This window comes from Thalia democratica, chromosome 6 (assembly GCF_965202585.1).
Source record: "Thalia democratica chromosome 6, ktThaDemo2.hap1.1, whole genome shotgun sequence".
NCBI classification, from domain to species: Eukaryota; Metazoa; Chordata; class Thaliacea; order Salpida; family Salpidae; genus Thalia; species Thalia democratica.
The window spans coordinates 26,122,793-26,141,380 of record NC_139170.1 but is presented as its reverse complement, the minus strand read 5'-3'; the positions used below and the strand labels follow the sequence as shown (position 1 = coordinate 26,141,380).

General features: G+C 26.8%; 2 protein-coding genes across 2 annotated transcripts in view; one reads left to right on the top strand and one right to left on the bottom strand.

The window, feature by feature from the left end:
• The window catches only part of LOC145837818 (myotubularin-related protein 5-like), a 43,358-nt gene extending 27,465 nt beyond the window's left edge, over window positions 1-15,893 (top strand). The window contains exons 28-41 of the mRNA XM_082945269.1: window positions 984-1,124; window positions 7,609-7,890; window positions 7,970-8,115; window positions 8,271-8,412; window positions 8,531-8,741; window positions 9,110-9,240; window positions 9,524-9,670; window positions 9,739-9,827; window positions 9,954-10,056; window positions 10,387-10,470; window positions 14,521-14,706; window positions 14,794-14,886; window positions 14,952-15,083; window positions 15,275-15,893. Of these exons, the coding sequence (XP_082801395.1) occupies window positions 984-1,124; window positions 7,609-7,890; window positions 7,970-8,115; window positions 8,271-8,412; window positions 8,531-8,741; window positions 9,110-9,240; window positions 9,524-9,670; window positions 9,739-9,827; window positions 9,954-10,056; window positions 10,387-10,470; window positions 14,521-14,706; window positions 14,794-14,886; window positions 14,952-15,083; window positions 15,275-15,364 (1,977 nt within the window). The 3' untranslated portion in view covers window positions 15,365-15,893. The remainder of the gene's footprint in view (window positions 1-983; window positions 1,125-7,608; window positions 7,891-7,969; window positions 8,116-8,270; window positions 8,413-8,530; window positions 8,742-9,109; window positions 9,241-9,523; window positions 9,671-9,738; window positions 9,828-9,953; window positions 10,057-10,386; window positions 10,471-14,520; window positions 14,707-14,793; window positions 14,887-14,951; window positions 15,084-15,274) is intronic.
• On the bottom strand, window positions 2,967-5,528 carry LOC145838027 (uncharacterized). Its single transcript, XM_082945549.1, has 5 exons — window positions 5,397-5,528; window positions 4,611-4,856; window positions 4,341-4,537; window positions 3,408-3,586; window positions 2,967-3,100 (listed from the first exon to the last, which is right to left on the bottom strand). Exons 1-5 carry the CDS (start codon window positions 5,526-5,528, stop codon window positions 2,967-2,969), a joined length of 888 nt encoding a protein of 295 aa, XP_082801675.1.
• Window positions 15,894-18,588: the final 2,695 nt, after the last annotated feature.

The window sequence follows — 18,588 nt, the reverse complement described above, 5'->3', positions numbered from 1 at the left end:
GTTATAATAACTTTAAATTCCAAAGTTCAAATTATCACAATTTGTATTGTAACGTATTTAATTTGAATTGTCCAATTTAAACTATCAGAGTTTGAATAGTCATATGAAGTTTAAAAAAGAATTTAGTTTATTGTCATCTGCGATTTTGTTTTTTAGTTTTGTATACTACTATGATTTATTGATTAATGTAAAAATCCCAGTTTATAAAACTGTTTTAAAATTTAAGTTACTTAATTTAAAACAAGAATAAAAATTTAAGTTTGATTTTTTCTTAAATATTTAGTTTTAGTATTTTTTCTAGTCAGTTTTGGACTATTTATAATTTTTTGAAAACTTTAAGTAAAAGGTAAAATAATTTTTTGAATGATGTTGAGGTTGCAAAATTTAAGATAGTCGTTAGTAGCCAGTTTTTCAAACTTTTAGTTTTTCCTTAATAAATATTAATATTTTTAAGTACTAAACCGAATAAACATGTGCAATTTTCCTAAATTTATTTTCACAGTTCTACAGAGTCATATTAAATATAGACTTATATAGACTTCATTAAACATGTATAAACGTTCTTAACTTAATATAAATTTTTAAGTTTACTGCTTTTTTAAATTGTACAGAAATTTTACATTGCACCTATTACATCTCATTTTAATTTTGCTGTTTTTAAAATATATACGTTTTTTAATGACTTAACTAAATAACAATTCTTTATCTAAACACTGTATTCATTTTAAATTGGATGTTTTTGTTACAAAACGAAAGTTTACGTTTCAGCGAAAATAAACTAGTTAATTTTTATTGATGATTTCATTTTATGTAGTTTTTGTTGTTTAAATACAAAATACTGTCATTTAAAAGTTTCGCATGATAAATTGTGTCTGTATAAAAAACTAATCGACAGCGTAAGTATTTGAGTTTACAGTAAGCAATAGTTTAAGCTTTTTAAAATATTTTCATATGATAAATAAAAACATGATATAAATTTGAAGATACATTCTTCCACTGAATCCATGTTCAAATTGAAGTCTGAAGATAACAAGTCTTCCTCACAAAGTTCTATGATTCCTTTAGAACAGATACTTACAAGAGATGCGCATTTGTATGTATTTGGGGAAAAATCTCAATTAAAGGTTGGGTTTTTTCAATTAATTAGATTAAATCTTGAATTTTTTTTACACTTTAATTTTATGTCAGTATTTTTAAAGAAATGTATAAATACCCATTTGAAATACTGTCATATTTGTCATTTAATTACCAAAAAGACTAAAATAAGATATTTCAAATGAAACTTTATTTTACTTTTAAAATAATGTATTTTTCTTAAATATTGTTTTCAAAAGCTTTTATTAATTTTTTTCAGAAATATTTGAAAAATACCTATAATTAATTTCATCGACATTCCGTTTTACTGTTTTCTAACCTTTGAATAAATACCTTAATAAAAGAAAATTAAATACGACATTATATCATGAAATATTCTTTAAATTGGTATCTTTTTACAAATAGATTAGGTTCTGCACTTAAATGTTTCTAAATTATTAAAAAATAATATAAAAATACATTTATAAGATGTAACGTTAAAAGGCGTTAAATCCTGGAGATCCTGATAAGCTCAGCTTATCGGAATATATACCACAGATGTTTTTGTGTTGAAACTTTATTCCATGATAAATTTTTAAAATTTTATTACAATACAATGTTTCACTCGTTTAAAAAAACGAGATCTTCAGTTGTTTAAAATCTGTAAAAATTTATGTGATAACAAGTAGGAATACATTAGGCTAAACTTGAAATAAAAGAAGTTAAAAAAAGAAAAATGTATGACAAAAAACTGAGTAAAATCTAATTAAAACCTATAGTTTAAAGTTACTAGCGTATGATGATTTTAATGTTGCTAGGCTAAATTTAGGAAAATGCACGTTACTTAATAATTATACAATCTTAAAACTTAAAAAAAAAAAAAAAAATATACAATAAGAAATAATTCTACTAACATTTAGTGGCCTTGTGAAATCTTTAGATAACTAACAAAGAAAAGCATCTCTTTAACTAAACCTTTAAGTTAAGTTTACTCGTTTAAAAAAAGTTTGGCTATTGTATTATGACGTAATTATATATTGGTTTAAGTACTTGTACAAATTAAAATAGATATTTTTTTTATCAAAACGCTCTTAAGTTATTTCAAAACTTAAGAGCGTTTTGATAAAAAAATATAGTTTAAAGTTATAAACCTATAGTTTAAAGTTACTAGCGTATGATGATTTTAATGTTGCTAGGCTAAATTTAGGAAAATGCACGTTACTTAATAATTATACAATCTTAAAACTTAAATAAAATAAAAAAAATATTCAATAAGAAATAATTCTACTAACATTTAGTGGCCTTGTGAAATCTTTAGATAACTAACAAAGAAAAACATCTCTTTAACTAAACCTTTAAGTTAAGTTTACTCGTTTAAAAAAAGTTTGGCTATTGTATTATGACGTAATTATATATTGGTTTAAGTACTTGTACAAATTAAAATAGATATTTTTTTTATCAAAACGCTCTTAAGTTAAAAAAAAATTATAATATGAATAAAATAAATTTAAATCTTTGAATAATTTAGGTTTAGTATATCAAAAAATTTTCATTTACTCGTTATTTTTCAACTAAAGCTCATTATAAATTACACCTCTGCATTTGTATTGATATGCGATCTACAATACTATTTATTCACGTGCTTAATTTTGGTGCGAATAACTGCACATGCTTGTAAGTAAAGTTATAGTTTACTTTTTGTAGTATTAAAAGAAAACATTGTACAGCTACAAAAATACACTTGCTTGTCATAAAAAACTTTAAAAAAAACACAAACAAATCACACAGTATAATTTTATTGCTTGAGACTGCCCTCATAAAAAAATCAAGTAAAAATTCAATAAAGCTTTACTTTTACGAGTAATTTAAAAGATCAAGTCAATCAATTTCGCTTAATTAACGATCAACACGACTGAAGAAGCATCGGTTGCCCACTCACCAATCGTGTACTGGTTTGAACTTCTTATTTCACACCAATACCTGCCACCGTCTGATTCCTTCAACTGGCTTATTTCCAATGAGTTTTCTATATTCAATTTAAACTTGGTTATAGCTTTTATTTATATTTAATCAGTTTGTATAAAGTACATAGTGTTTACTTTTTTATTTTTCGAAGTTTTAAATTATAATTTATCTAAATTACTGCTTTTAAAATAAAAAGTTTTGTTAAATCTGACAAATATCTTGTAAGCCTAGTCTGTAGTTTTTGAAATTATATTTTTGACACTAAAATATTTAGAAAGCTTATATTTAAATAAAACAAGTTACAAAATAGTGTTAACTCTTTATTATTTACCTTTTAAATTGATAATTTAAAAAAATTAACTACATACTTTTTAATTGTGTTCTTCCTACCCAGTCACCGTATGCTTGGTAGTCTGTTGGGTGCTGCAACAATTCTGAAGACTGAATTTTACTATACACTGGCGTAAATTCGTATTCATCTTTTCTGTTTCCTTTTTTCAACGGCCCTTTGTACCACAACACGTCGTCGCAATGCGAACCGTCACAACTACCGTAAATATTAATAGTTAAAAGAAAATATTAAAGTCTTGAAACTACATTAAGACTTGTGAATCTTTATTAAACGATGGTACTCTTTTTATAAAACTTAGTTTGATTCATTTTTTTCTAAACTAAATGAATCTTTGTTGAGCTTGGATTACTAAACAGTATACAGGTAAATAAGTTGAGTTGTTGTTTTGAAAGTTTATTGTAAAGCTTTAAAAATATTAGAGAATAACTTTATTTCATATCTAAATGTTATGCTGAAACTCTTTGAACAACCATTAAGGTCATAAGGATCCACCATAATTTTTAAATGTTGATTTTATTTCGTATATAAAATCTATTTATTTTTCTTAATCTACGAGAAACTTCTAACCGCTTAACAAAATTCAAAGTAATTTTCAAGATATAAGGGCTTAAAGTTGGCGAGTTCAATAGGTTGCTTATAGAAGACGCAAACTAAAAAAAAACTCTACTAAAAGTCTATATTTTTAAGTCCTTAATCTTTTAACCAATACTATTCAAGCTATTATGTTTAGTCCGTTAATACTATTTAGGTTTTAAATTAAAAAATATATATATATTCCATACGTTTGTAATAGAAAGTTGTAGGTAAATGACTGTATCTCAAAAGTTGGTTGGAATTTTATAATGTATAAAAATTGAGTCATTGTTCATACTTCAAGCTGTCATGTATGAGCAAATGTAACTTAAATAAAACTGTTTCTGGCCTCAAATATAAGAGGTAGATAACAAACCTGCAGTCAAGGGTAATTTTTTCTCCTTCTGTAGCCTGAAGCAAGGACTTGGCAGTGTTAACCTGGTGAAACTTTGGTAGTGACTGGTATTCAGTGTCATGAATACGCATTACTGTGGAAGCACCGTCAAATTTAAATTCACCTCCGTCTTTTATTGAAACTTCACACCAGTACATTCTGTCGTCACCAAGTTCAACCTTAAAAATATAATATTTGCTTTTTGGCACCAACTTTAAGCACGTTTATAGTTTTCAGTGTCAACCAACTTACGTTGGATATTTGCAGCGCGACCATCATATCGATCATTGTCACTGTGTATTTCTTGTCAGTCACATAAAGAGACTCGCAAGATGCCTGCTGTCTCGTGAAGTTGGTGCACGTTGCAATTGTGGCGCTTTCTATTAAACCGTCGCCCACTTTCCATGTTACTTGAATCGGCAAGTCGTGTCCGCTGTCCAGCCAGTAATAAGCCTTGATGGCAGATGACGTTCCCAAGTAACTCCAAACTTCTTGATACTTGAAAAGTTTTCTATTTATGAAGTTGTTTGCTAGGTGTAATTTAAAAAGTCAAATCGTTTTTTAATAAAGAAAATGTTTGTCAAGTTCAAATTTTTAGAAGCTTACGGATAAGTTTTTATTAGTTTGACATGGAAGTGGACCGAACAAATACGATTTAATTTTTGGCTGAATAGATTTTTTTTTCAAATCCAAACACATTCTTTTTAATTGTTTTCTTAAATTTTAAATTTCCTCTAGTTTAACTTAAATATATTTATTTTATTATAAAAGATTTGTTTTTCTATAAAACGTTATAGAGTTGTTTTAATTAACGTTTTTGTTTGTTTATTGTCCGTAAAAGAAGTATTTAAGATACTATAAAATTATTTTTTTTTATTATACAATTTCAAGAAGCATACCATCTAATTTGTATGCACATAATTTAGCATAGGATAACTCATAGTAACCACAAAAAATAATTAATTGAAGGTATCGTTATAGAAACAAAAACTTTTAAATTACATAGTTAAAGCAATTTGTCGTAAACAAAAAATAAACCTCCATTACAATATTCATTTTGTCATCTGCTTTAAATTTTGACAGTTTCTCATTTTTGTCTGCCTTAAATGAAGGGCTGAACAATAAAATAAACACAAAGACAGCTCCCAAATGTAAATTGATAATACCCATTTTAATTGTACTTATTGCTTAACACCATCGCGCAGCTTAATTTATACTCATTTTTGTTTACTTTTTTCATTGTTTGTTCTCTTTTCTTTAAATAAATTTAAGTTTTTTTTCAATGCCTTGTTTTTTAAGTGTTTTTTTTTTTATAATGCGGTGAATCAAACGAATACTTGTGCTTATTTCTCTTGATTTAATCACATGTAATTAAAATTTTATTAGTATCATTAAGGTTTGTAAGTCTAGTCAAGATTTTACCTAAGCTGTGTACTTAATAACGAAACTAGTTGTTTTGTTGACATAGTAAATTCATAAAGTTCACATTTTTGTATTTTATGATTAAGTTTTATTACATTTATATAAGTTTTTTATTGTCTTAACTTTCTTGCTTTATTATAACTATCGTGGAAGAAAATAATTTTGATCTGTTTGACCAAAATAAAAGTAAATTTTGGTATTGCACGTCATAAACCACATCACTGACATACTTGTAAATAAAGTATGCGAACGTATAGAAAGTAAACACATTTTGTATCTGTTTATCAAAAAACTAAATTTAGTACGGTAAGCAGAATTCTGCGGCACGCAATGTTTTTTAGCTTAAAACAATCAAACTTAAGATTTTTATACTAGATACTCACAATTAATCTCTAAATTTGACCTAATTAAACAGATAAGTCTAATTGACCGATATTTAATTACAATTCTGCTTTTAAGCGGGAACGGGTCTAATATGCACGAAGGCACACTTTTGCACGAGAGCAAAAAAAATAAATAAAATAAATGAAAAAAATGTAAAAAAAAAGAGAGTAATGGTTAGGGGTAACAGTGATCGTAAAACTTAAAAACAAAGAATAAAAATAACAAATAAAGTTTTTACAATAGAACCAGAAAAAAAACTAATAAAAAAGCAAAAAAGAAAAAGAAAGTTACCGACCAAGGGTAAGGGTTAGGGGTAACAGTGAAACAAAAAAAATTATATATATAGCTAATGAAATTATTATTTAAAAAACCAATAAAATTATAAAAAATTAATTATAAAAAACAAAATAAAATTATCGACCGAGGGTAAGGGTTGGTGGTAATAGTGATAGTAAGAAAAAATTAAATATAATAAAAAAAATCTTTTTTAATCCGTGCAAAAGTGACCCCACGTGCAAAATTGACGCCGTGAAAAAGTGTCTTCGTAGTGTCCCTTCGTGCATATTAGACTCCTATCTCCTTAAACAGTTTCAGGGTTGCCACTTTACCTGTAAACCTGGAATTTTGAACAAAAAACCTAGAAAAATCTGGATTTTTTAACAATTTTAACATGTTCAGTAGTAAAACTTTGATTTGACACAAACAATCTATTGCATAGATAAAATTTTTTGTTATCATCAAAAATTTTTTATAAAAAAAAAGATTTAAAGTAGCTTTACAGTATCTTTTTAATGTTTTTATACTATTTTACACAGTTTTCTTACCTTAAACTTAACTTTAACTAAAAATAGACCCAAAATTGTGTACTTTTAAAAACCTGGAAGAAATTTGGAAACCCTGTTAAAAATTTGGAAAAAACGAGTTGCAACCCTGCAGTTTTTATTGAGTTTTTAGTAACGTTTTTTAAAATTACGGTGACCCTTGTGAATTTTCCATCAAATCCCGCCTGCGAAAAGAATTTTTAAATAAATGTAACCCATTACTTATCTTTATTTCCTTTGGTTAAGATGGAATGTTTTTTGTTTTCAAAATAGAGCAAATAACGACTAAGTCAACAGTTAAATAATCCAAATATAAGAAGCTGTTTTATAGTTATTATGTTTTTTTTTGGTAAAGATGGAATTTTTTTTAGTTTTCAAAATAAAGCAAATAACGACTAAGTCAACAGTTAAACAATTTTAATTATAAGAAGCTTTTTTATAGTTATTATGTTTTAAGGTGTTATTAAGATTGAAGAGTAACTGCTAAACTAAATCAATATCACCCTAATATATTTAAAAAATATATTATCATAGACTCAACATATTAGGTTATTTGTTTCCTAAATTTTTTCCATGCATAAGTTTTTATTATTTCGAGTTTATTTAAATATTAAAAAAAACAGGGAATGAGGCAAGAACAGCAAGGCCGCGTGCTTTTTGTCCCGATCGATTTCATCGAGCCGAAACAAATCAGAACCAGCTTCAAATCCCTCCTCAAAGCCATTTTGCCGGCCGAAGCTTTGCAGAACCACAACAACAAGCAGAGTTTAACCACGACCATATCAGCAACTCGGATCAACTCCAACGCCAATCTCCAGCAAAACGTGAACGGCAATTCCAAACAAAACAGAAGCATAACCAAAAACTACCTCAGAACCGTTGATGAATCTAGCTGGCTCGAACAAGTTTGTTACGACAAATTACGAACATACTTTAAGCGTAGTTTTCTAGTTTCAGTACTGATTAGTAGTAAACAATTTTAAGGTATCGAGCATGATGCAAATAGCGGGGGCAGCAGTTGACGTGATGGACATTCAAGGAGCGAGCGTGATGATTTCCGTTGATGACGGAATGGATATCACCCCGCAAATATCCAGCCTGACACAGCTGCTTATGGACCCTTACTACAGGTATAATATGAAAAAATATAGAATTGTTATAATTTTCTCAACGTTAATTAAAAACATAACAAATAATATTTTTTATTTAACATTATTTATGTAAAAAAAAATCAACTTGAAATCAATATAACTAGTTTTTATATAAAACATACCATTGCTAACAGAACCGTTGATGGATTCAAAACTCTCGTTCAAAAAGAATGGTTATCGTTCGGTCACAGGTTCAGTCATCGTAACAGGTTCAATGACGTACACTCAAGTGGCTTTACTCCCGTGTTTTTGCAGTTTTTAGATGCTGTATTTCAAGTTTGTTTACTCAACTTAAGTTTTGCTGTATGATTTTCATTGTTCTATGATCTTTTTTTGCTATTTTTGTATTTCTATAATGGTATATACCTGTATATTTTTATAATTGTATAAACAGGTACACGTTCAATTTCCAATGGCATTTGAGTTCAACGCTACGTTTATAGAGACAATAGCTTACCATTCCATTTCGAACCGGTTTACAACTTTTCTCCTCGACAGCGACTATGAACGTCTTGAAGCTGGAATCCTTTTCGATAGTAATAATTTCAACAAATCAAAAGTGTCAATTGAAGTTACTACGTGTAATGATAGCCTTGTTATACCAGGTTATTTGTTGTTTTTAAATTAATTATTTTATTTTACTTTTATATCAATCATTTTTAAATGTAATAAAGTGATAACTCTTAAGACTGACCAGTCCATTGTAAAATCGTTTTAAGTTATTGAGTTTAAGAATTTTATATTGTGCTTAATTCATTTCAACATTTTGTTTTTTAGGTTTGAGTAAAGTATACTTTAACTCACTGTTTAGTTAGAATTAGTTGTATGTTTTTCTAAATTTGTAGTGAAAATTCTCACTTTTATTAGTTATAAGATTATAATTATTTTTATACTTGATCTTGTTAACTTAAATAAATTTTCAAAGTTTAGATCAATTTTAAGCTGTTTCTGTTTAATGTTCAATACACTTTAGCAATTAAGAAAAAATCAAGCAAAGATGAAGAAAGGTGTAAATCACTGTGGGATTATATAACGCAAGTGCATAACAAATCGCCCATATTCCTCAACTCTCTGTATCTACCAGGATACGCGGACATCCACAAGGTAATTATATATTTTACACCAATGACTTGAATAATTTCATTCTTATTGATTCTGAGTCTATTTGTAAAAAAATGTTTCTTTCACTTATTATTTAACGTTAATGAGATCCTCCGTTATAACAAACATCTTATTCTAATAGAATTTTTTATAAATAAATTAACAAACTAATAAAAATGTACTTTTCTCCTTGATGGTAAGTTCAGAACTTTGATTGATACTCTTAAAAAAAGCTGAAAGCATATTGACTAATTACAAAGTTTATTAACTTGAACAATTGCATAAGGTACTGCGGCCGGTCAGCGCTGCTTCCAAGCTCGTGGTTTGGCCTTACTACGTTCGTGAAGCGTTGGGCGACGGTCCTCCTTACGACAGTTTGTCGGGTGAGCTCAACGCCGGCAGCACGAGTCACAACGAGCAGGAGGCGACCGAAGTGAGTTGTTGTGGTATTTGAAAGATTTTGATTCATAAAAGTTAACTTAATTAAAACTTTTCTCGCAGACAAGCGAAGTTTGGGGCGGGTCTACGGCGCGAAGAATTGTCAACCGTTGCTACGACAACGTGGATGATGCTCAACCCAGCTCTATCAAGTATGGACTTTATAATTTCACAATTAAAAAATTGCAGAAGTGTAATGCTACTAGTTTTTTATTGTTTTCAACTAGTAGTTAAATATAAAAAGTATAAAAATTAAACTTATTACAATATTTATTTAGAATGTTACTGCAACAAATAGATAGACTTCATGTAGAACTAGGAATTCATTCTAACGCAAAATGGATAAGAACTTGGCAAGAATTTAACCAGAAAACATTAGAGGTTGGTTTATTAAATTACTGAAGCTGTGACTACATTTAAAATGTTTTCTGACATTTTAACTTTTGTTTGATGTATAATCAAAAAAGGCGTTGTTATGAAATGTCTGTTATTTTTATTTCTATAAATGAAAATAACCATTTTCCCTTGTTTGCATTATTATTCAAAACCATTTTTCAATTATTTTAGCGATTATAGTTTACTAAGTAGTTTTGAAAATAATAATTTAAAGTTTTTTTTTTCTTTTAAAATGTAATTTTACTTCACTGAAGTCCTACGATGCTTTGGTCGATATATCTTTTCCACTTTTTTGTAATTTGTGATTGTTACAAGGTTGAATTTTCAAATGATTTGAAAGAAATAAGAAGTCAGTTGTTACACATCCACAAAACTTCCACAGTTGATTTGTTGCACAAGGTCAGTTGCCACAACATCAACTTGCTTCAACTTTGAAATTTTTATTTACTTATTCCAGTCGCTTAAAACTTTATGTGTTTTACAAAACGTGGTTTGTTTTTTTTTTATTTGCAGTTTTTAACTGTATGATCGTTTTAATAGTATAAAGTAAACTACACATAAAACTTAACTCAATTGTATTTTATTAAACCATTCACTTTCACTTCATTGTTCATTTGCTTGCACATATGCACCAGAGTTTGGATGTAATTAACATTGAAAGTTTGTTTGCTCACAAAGTTCGTTCTAAAATCATTGGTAAATTGCAATCATCTAAGTCGTTATTGAATTTCACTAAACTGGAAAGATTGACAACGGTATATGAAAGTGAAGACACGGTTATAGTTTAGAAAAGTATTTTATAGATAATCATTTTATTTTGTTTATTGATATCATTATTTTTTAATATTTTTATAAACTGCATGTTTTTTTTTCACTTTAATTTCAAATGTTTTTAATTTAGTTAAGTTTCATCGAATAGTCTTTGATGGTTATTTCATTATAAATGATAACATTTTTATTTTTTACAGCATCAAAAACAACCTGCTTTTGATTTTATTGCAACTTAAAGTATAGAATTTAATTATTGGTTTCGTTTTAGTTAAGATAATATGTTTTATAATTATTATATTATTCGTTTGTTTTATTTTTATTCAATTAAGACAAAGTTAGTATTCATTTTTGTTGTACCTGTTTGATTCTTGGCATGATTATAATATAAATATACTACTTGATTTTATAATGTAATTGTTGTCAATTCTTTAATCTATTATAAAATTCCAAATTAAAACTAGATCGAGTTGTTTTAGTTTTTAAATTATGTAAGTTTATTCTAACTACTGTTTTTTATTTTATATTAAGAAGTTTGCAATACAAGTAGTATTATTTAAAATAACTTGAAAGTTTTAATTAGTGAAATTGATAAATTTATCGAACAAAAGATTTCAAATGTATGCATACAAAAATGTTCTTTACCACAGTAGTTCTGTTGTGTATAAAGTTATAAGTACTATTACCAGGGTTCGTGCGCGTCAGGCGAAATCAGGCTAAATCAGTTTTTTTGAAAAAAGTTAAAAAACGTCAGGCTAAATCAGTTTTTTTATTTAAAAATTTGAGAATCTAAGTTTTTCTCACTTCAAAAGCTTGAAAATTTTTGATTGAGAAAAATTGAGAAATATTTTTAAGATTAAATTTAGATGTAAATTAATTCTAAATAAAGATTTAGTTATTAAAGACAAAATCAGTCAGTATTTGTAATAATAAATGCTTTAAACATTTTGTTGAATCTCTAAAAAAATTTTAAGATTCTTCCTTATTTTGTTTGAGTAGGTTATATACGTCATAATTATGAAAATTCATAATAAAAATACAGTTTAGACATTACAGTTTAGTTCAATAACTTAGCTGTTTGTTTGAATTTGTTTACATCAGCTATGTTTTTCAGAGCTTAGTTGGTTAAACTGTTTTAATTTGTAATTTAAAGACTTTATACTAGATACTTTTTAGATTTAAACTCTTAGCAGTTTATTCTTGTGTTTTACTGTTTGTTAAAGTTATTAGAGATATTCACAACACTAAAACTTAGCTTTAAGATATAAGTACTAAATTTTGTGAAAGTACAAATTTTAGGTAAAGTTCATTTTTCTTTATAAAAACAAAATATTAAAGTTTTTTTTTTCAAATTTAAATGTAAGCTTTTTAAATCTGTTTATATGACATCAACAATCACTGTATTTATTTATAGTTTAGGATTTATTATTATGTATCAATTTTAAGTGTTAGTCAAATCAAAATACTATAATAAACATTTTTTACTTATTTTAATACTCGTGTAAGCGTTTCATTTTAAATTTTAATAAAACACGACAATGCACGTTGTTTTATTAGAATTTTTTTGTTTATAACGTTTGTGCTTAATTAAATTGAACAATTGTGTTTAGTTATATATATTTAAATTTTACACTAGTAATAGATTAGATATATCACTTGTTTTAAAACTTATCATTAAATTTGTTATGTTAAGGGCATAGAGGGAGGGTCAATCACCTTTTCCACATATTAGTCTTATTTTATTGAGTTGTAACTAAGCTAGTTGCTTTTTGCAGATATTTAAAACTCAAAATATTTTTGGGATAAAGCTGGTTAAAGTCGGAGACTACAATAGTACTAATCAAAACCCCCTAATACCTAAAATGACTTCTGAAGGGGATTTTCCTTACTTTGAAAAAATGTCAGGCTGAATTGGTCTCAGTCAGGCTAAATGAAAAAAAATTCGCGCACGAACCCTGTATTACTCATAAGCACCCTTTGATTGTATAAGTTAATGGTTATGGTGTATTAATTTTCCCATTTTTGTTGTATTGTTAGTAACTATCACACAGTGGGCCCAAATCGCATTTAAGTGGAAACAGGGAGTGAATCATCTTAAAAAATTGTCATTTGTAAATCTTTACAAGTATTCGATTTTAATATAATCTTTGGTTGTATTTGTTTAGTTTTCAAAACTAAATAAAAATAATTCTAATAAAATAAAAGTTATTAGACTTTAAGTAGTAGGTCATATTAAATGATTTTGCTCTATGTATTTTTTTTATTATAAATACCTTTGTTTTAAAAATGAAATATAAAGTAAATTAAACTTATAATCTAATAAATTTTGCTTCTTCAAAGCTTGTAGATGTTTAGTAGATACTAAATATAATGTTTTGATTATATAAAATATTTCTTTATACTAAAATTTTTTAATATGTTTTTTAACTAGATTCTATAGGGTGTTTTCGGAAAGATCGTTGGCTTATTATAAAAATTCTGGGTAGGTGGATGATGTTTTGTTAGTGTTTTTTACTTTACTGAATCTGAGTACTTTAGAAATACATATATTTATCCAACTACCCGGATTTTTTGTTATTTTAAAAAGTTTACTAGAATGTCGATTTAAAAAAAAAACTTTTATTTCTTTATTTTACGAATTTTTTTAATGATTTTTAAATTTAACAATTCTTTAAAGTATGTTTTTTAAACTCTGAAAAAAGTAATAAAATACTTTGATGTTAAAGTAGTTTTTTAATTGTTTGTTGTTTAAGCATTGATTTCCTAATTTTAAAGACATCAAAATTTTAACTTATAAAACTTATCAAAAGCCCTTCAAATCCCCTCGCGCCAAGTGAAATTTATATATATTTAGTTTTAGATGGAATTTTTTAGTTTAGTTTGAAGCACTAAATGTGCAAGAATCTTGGCTTTCTACCCAAAAAATTTCGAAGAGAAATTCAAAAAAAAATTATTTTGCTTTTTCTAGTTCCGTGCCCACTGTGTATCACTTATTTTTATAAACTTATAAAGTGGCAAAATGTGAGATTTTTTTTTATTTAATAGTAAATTGAGCTACAAGTGTTTTCAATTTAACGAATAAAGTCTTTCTTACTCAGGTTTTCGTTTTCTCTTAAAAAACTTCGATTGTAGAATTATTTTCGTTAAAATTACTTTTTTTGTGTTTTTTATACAAATATGTTGTTTAAAACTAACTACTGAATTTTTTAAAGCTTAAAATTTTGTTTTCAATATTAAATCTAAACTTAACCTTTTTATTGTTTTTCTTTGGGTTGTATTTCAAACTTTAATAAAAATTACATGAAAGTAAATTTTAAAAATGTAACAATTTTCAGATGTTGAATGTTTTTAATTGTACAGTACATTCCATGTACTACTTTTACTATATATACTTGTATTACAATTTTATCTAAGTCTTACTAACTTTAATTTTTAAGTATTATATGTTTGGTGTGATAGTTTAAGCTTGAGGTGCTTCGTTTTCATCGAGTTTAGTGTTTTACTTATAAAGTTTTATTTATTGTTTCAATCAATTTAATGTAAACATTTTTTTAAAGTATAACGACATTTTAAAAGATAATAAAAAATTTGAGATTTTAATGAATTTTCAACTTTTAGTTATTCGGCTAAAACTAATTTACATTTTGTAGCAAAGTTAAACTTATACTATTTGTTTCACAGAAAGCAAGCGTGATAGCTGAGCAGATGGCAGCCGAGTCTCGATACAGCATCCACGAAAGTTCAGTTTGCAGCTCCCTCTCACCCAGCTGCAATGTGTCGGTGTGTGATGAAGATTTCGCATCTCACCAGGAACCCGATTACAATCAAACTAACCAGCTTCAGTTCACTAACAACCAAACTGAAGAAGTTAGATGTTTTTCAATACACTGTAAAACTGATAAGTTAATTAATTTTTGCTATTTTACCTGTGCCTTCAAGACTTTTTTATTTTAGGTAAGAAGTTACGAAGGCTTACTATACAAACAAGGTCAAGTTATGAAATCCTGGAAATTGAGATTTTTTGTGCTTGATTTGATAAAACATCAAGTTAGTTTTTTTTTAATCAACATTCTCAAAAGTTTAGTATTTATGTTAATAGTTTTTTGTCTCAGCTGCGACAATATGAAAACTCCCACGACACAAACTGCAAGACAATTATAGATTTAAAAGATCTGGAATCTGTTAAACTCGGAGAACCCATTTCAGGAGCTCCTAAATCCTCAACATCGAAAAGTTTCATTACAGTAAGTAATTTATTTACAATTAATTAGTATCTAGGCTCGAAACTTGTAAACAAAATTAAATAAATAAATAAATATATATATATCAAAAACTTTTATTCTTTTTATTTTTTTGAAAGTTTATCTAGATTTAAATCTTTATAATTATTTGTATCAAAAAACTAACGTTTAACATATATAATAAATTTTAACAGATGAACTTAACGAAACGGTCGTACCATTTTGTTGCCGAAAACGATGAGACCGCTCGGTTGTGGGTTGAAAATTTGCAATCTGCCCTGTGACATGGCATAGATTCTATTTTCTTCTGTTTTTAAGAAAGAAGTATTTTCGTTCTGATTTTGCTGCTAAAAAATGCTGGATGAAATTTCCCACGTGACAAATGCTCGTTTGATTTGTGCCTAACTGAATCGCGTAGTTTGAAATCGTGCAAATTTATTTAAAAAGTTTTTGTTTCTTGTAGGCTAAATCATAATATTTATTTTTTACTATAAGTTTGAAATGAGACTATCCTCATTCCGTTGTCAAAAAAAAAACTTATACTCGGAGCTGTATTTATTTGATAGTTTTCATTCATGCTCTAAATTTAAGTTTTTTATACATTTGATGCAAAATTTAAGATAAAGCATATTTTTCAATTTTTTTCTTACTTTTTATCATTTAGAATTATTAAAACTGAAGCAATAAGTCTTTTTTCATTAGCCAAAATAAGTTATAGATTTGTTTAAATTATTAGTATTTATTAATATACTTTTCTTTTGGTGTTTTTCTTAAGTATTAAAGCAATCTTTTAATTTAAAAAATTACTTCATAGTCGCTGTGATAATGTTTTTAGTTAGTAAGTTTTTTTAACGAATGACTTGTTTCTTCAAATTTTACATTATTAAAAAGCTTGGTGTTTATGTTGAATAAAATTGCACTTGAAATAAAAAACTTTAGAACAAAACAATTGTTAATAAGAAGCACTTTAATTTAACTTCTTTTTTAATTTTATTTACTTCATTTATTTTGATTTTAGTTTATTAAAGTATATTGTCATTTTTCATGTTTGTTTTTTTTAATCTATCATACTCTGCGTACTAAACAAAGATTAAAGTTTTAAATGTTTAATTATAAAAAAATAATTAGAAACAATTTTTTGTTGCAATAGTTTAAAAAGTATATAAATAATTTATTGTGTTTTTTTTTAATCCATCTTTACTCTGTCTACTTAACAAAGGTTAAAGTTCTACATGCTTTAAGTAAGAAAAGGGTATTAAGAAATAAGTATTTGTTGCAATTTAAAAAAAAAATAAAAAAATCTTTTTATTTTAATTAAGAATAGTAAATTAAATATAAGAAATGCCAGTGATCTTTGAAGATAGAATAATATTTTTTGACAAACTTATCTATTACAAGCACAAATCTTTTGATAGACTAACGTGTAAAGTAAAAAGTTTTAGAAGTTAGTCGATACAAATTATTCACATATTCAGAAATGCCATACCAAGATAACTAAAGCAGTTTGATCAACTACCAGGCAAAAATGGACTGCTCCAAAAAAAAAAACTATCTTGTACGAACGACAGAACTAGCTTAACATCGGATGGAAATTTAAAGTAAAAAGGCTTATCAGTTTTTGCCTCAAGAAAAGAATAAGCTTCTAGGAATTATCAAACCTCCAGGAAAATGGACTAGCGACAAATATTACTTAGGTGCAAAAGAAATAATAAATTACATGAGTGTTGTTAACGACGCTCCCGAATGAGGTGTTAAATTGTCTAGCATTTTTGTAACTTTTTTGAGAAAACACGCTTCAAGACAATATATCTACAAATAATCGAGAAGGACGTACTAAACCTCAAAATGAAAAATAGTTAAATAAAGAAATAAACTATTGTGATTTAATTTTGTTTTAAATGAATTCTCAACGTATACTTGTTCTTTATGTATTTTTCAAAGTTCTAAAGCTCTGAATAAACGTATTTAAATATTTTGTAGATAAGTAATAGTATACTATAAAAGTTGTTTTAACCGTAAAGTTAAAAACAAATTCGACCTTTTACTAAAATAGTTATAAAAATCTAAGTTTTCAAAATTCTTTAGCTCTACTGTACTAATAGCTAGAAAGCTTTCTTATTTTTTGTTGTGTGTTTTTGTATGGTTTGAAACGCAAAAATAGTTAGACAAAGCATTAATACAAAATTTTCAGTTTGAGTGGCAAAGGATGCACCCTATAACCCTCTGATTCTAATAACTTATGCATCATTCCAAATAGTTTCAGTTAGTCTATGATGGTTCTATTATATAACTTGACATATAATCTTGACATAGACTAGAAAGTAAATCTTTAATTCATTCTTAGTGATTTCAACGTATACTACACTATATAAAATTTAATATAGATTAAAATACGATACACTAATTTTATCAATATTAGAACTTACTTAACTACGTTCTACTACTAATACTAAAAGTATAGGTTCGGCACTCTAATTTTATATTACAACAAGCGATAGAAAATGACACTCACAGACATGCAAGTCAGAGCTCAATGGTTTGTTTGCAGGGCAAATTTTATTAAATATATTAGCGTTTGTTTACAGTCCTCAGCAATTCTTACTGAAGTTAGAGCCAAGCTAGGACTTGAAACGTCTAAAAGCCTGCTTTGGTTGAACTATAATAGAAGTTTCTACTTGAGAAACCGTTGTTAAAAAGAAAGAAAGCTGGAATAAATACAAACCAAATATACACTTTCTTTAGTTTTTTGGCGATTCTTACAGGAAAATAACTCACTGTAGGAGTGTAAAGCTCGAAAAACGGTTGTAGCGATCAACGAAAGTTGAAAAGTGTATTGAATTACACTTGCATTCGTTTCTCAGCGGTGTTTATTGAAGTCAGTGAACTACTATATAAGTGCAATGCTGAGTAACAGTCGCTAAAAAATAACGAAAGCTGAACGTATATACAGGGTTGCAACTCGGTCAAGAAATCAGGAAAAGTCAGGAAAAAATGACAAAAGTCAGGAAAAAATGGGGGGTTTTGAAAAAAAGTCAGGAAATTTGATGAAAAAAAGTCAGATTTTGTCAGTTTAAATTTACAAAATTCCTTGTTTTCCAAAGCCTTCAAATGGTAAAAATTAATTAAAAGTCCTATAAAGTCTGAAAAAAATTCTAAAATTTTCCTAGAAATTTACAAAAGTAGTTAATTTTGTTTCCAATGCCTTCACCTGGTATAAATTAGTAAAATATCCTTTATAAAACTGCAAAAGTTTTCTATTAACATATTGAACAAGTACCTTACTTGAACAAGCAGATTTTGTAAGCTTTTTAGTATTGATGATCTGTAGCAAGGATACTTCCATAGTGAAACTGTGATATATACACAAAAGTTTATCTAGCATAATTTTAGAATAAAAGTCTTTTTTGTTTAAATAATTGAGTTCTTTATAACTAAGCAGTTAGTTTAGTATTTTATGTAACAAGTTAATGTGTATAATTTACCTCTTTATAATTTTTTCAAAGTTGTT

Bases quoted from the DNA above. Each gene is read 5' to 3' on its own strand.
- LOC145838027 (XM_082945549.1), bottom strand. From the start codon at position 5,528: ATGGGTATTATCAATTTACATTTGGGAGCTGTCTTTGTGTTTATTTTA. The intron at 4,857-5,396 runs GTTTATTTTTTG...AAACTTTTCAAG, and splicing joins AAATGAATATTGTAATGGAG to TATCAAGAAGTTTGGAGTTA. The intron at 3,587-4,340 runs GTTTGTTATCTA...TATTTACGGTAG, and splicing joins AAAATTACCCTTGACTGCAG to TTGTGACGGTTCGCATTGCG.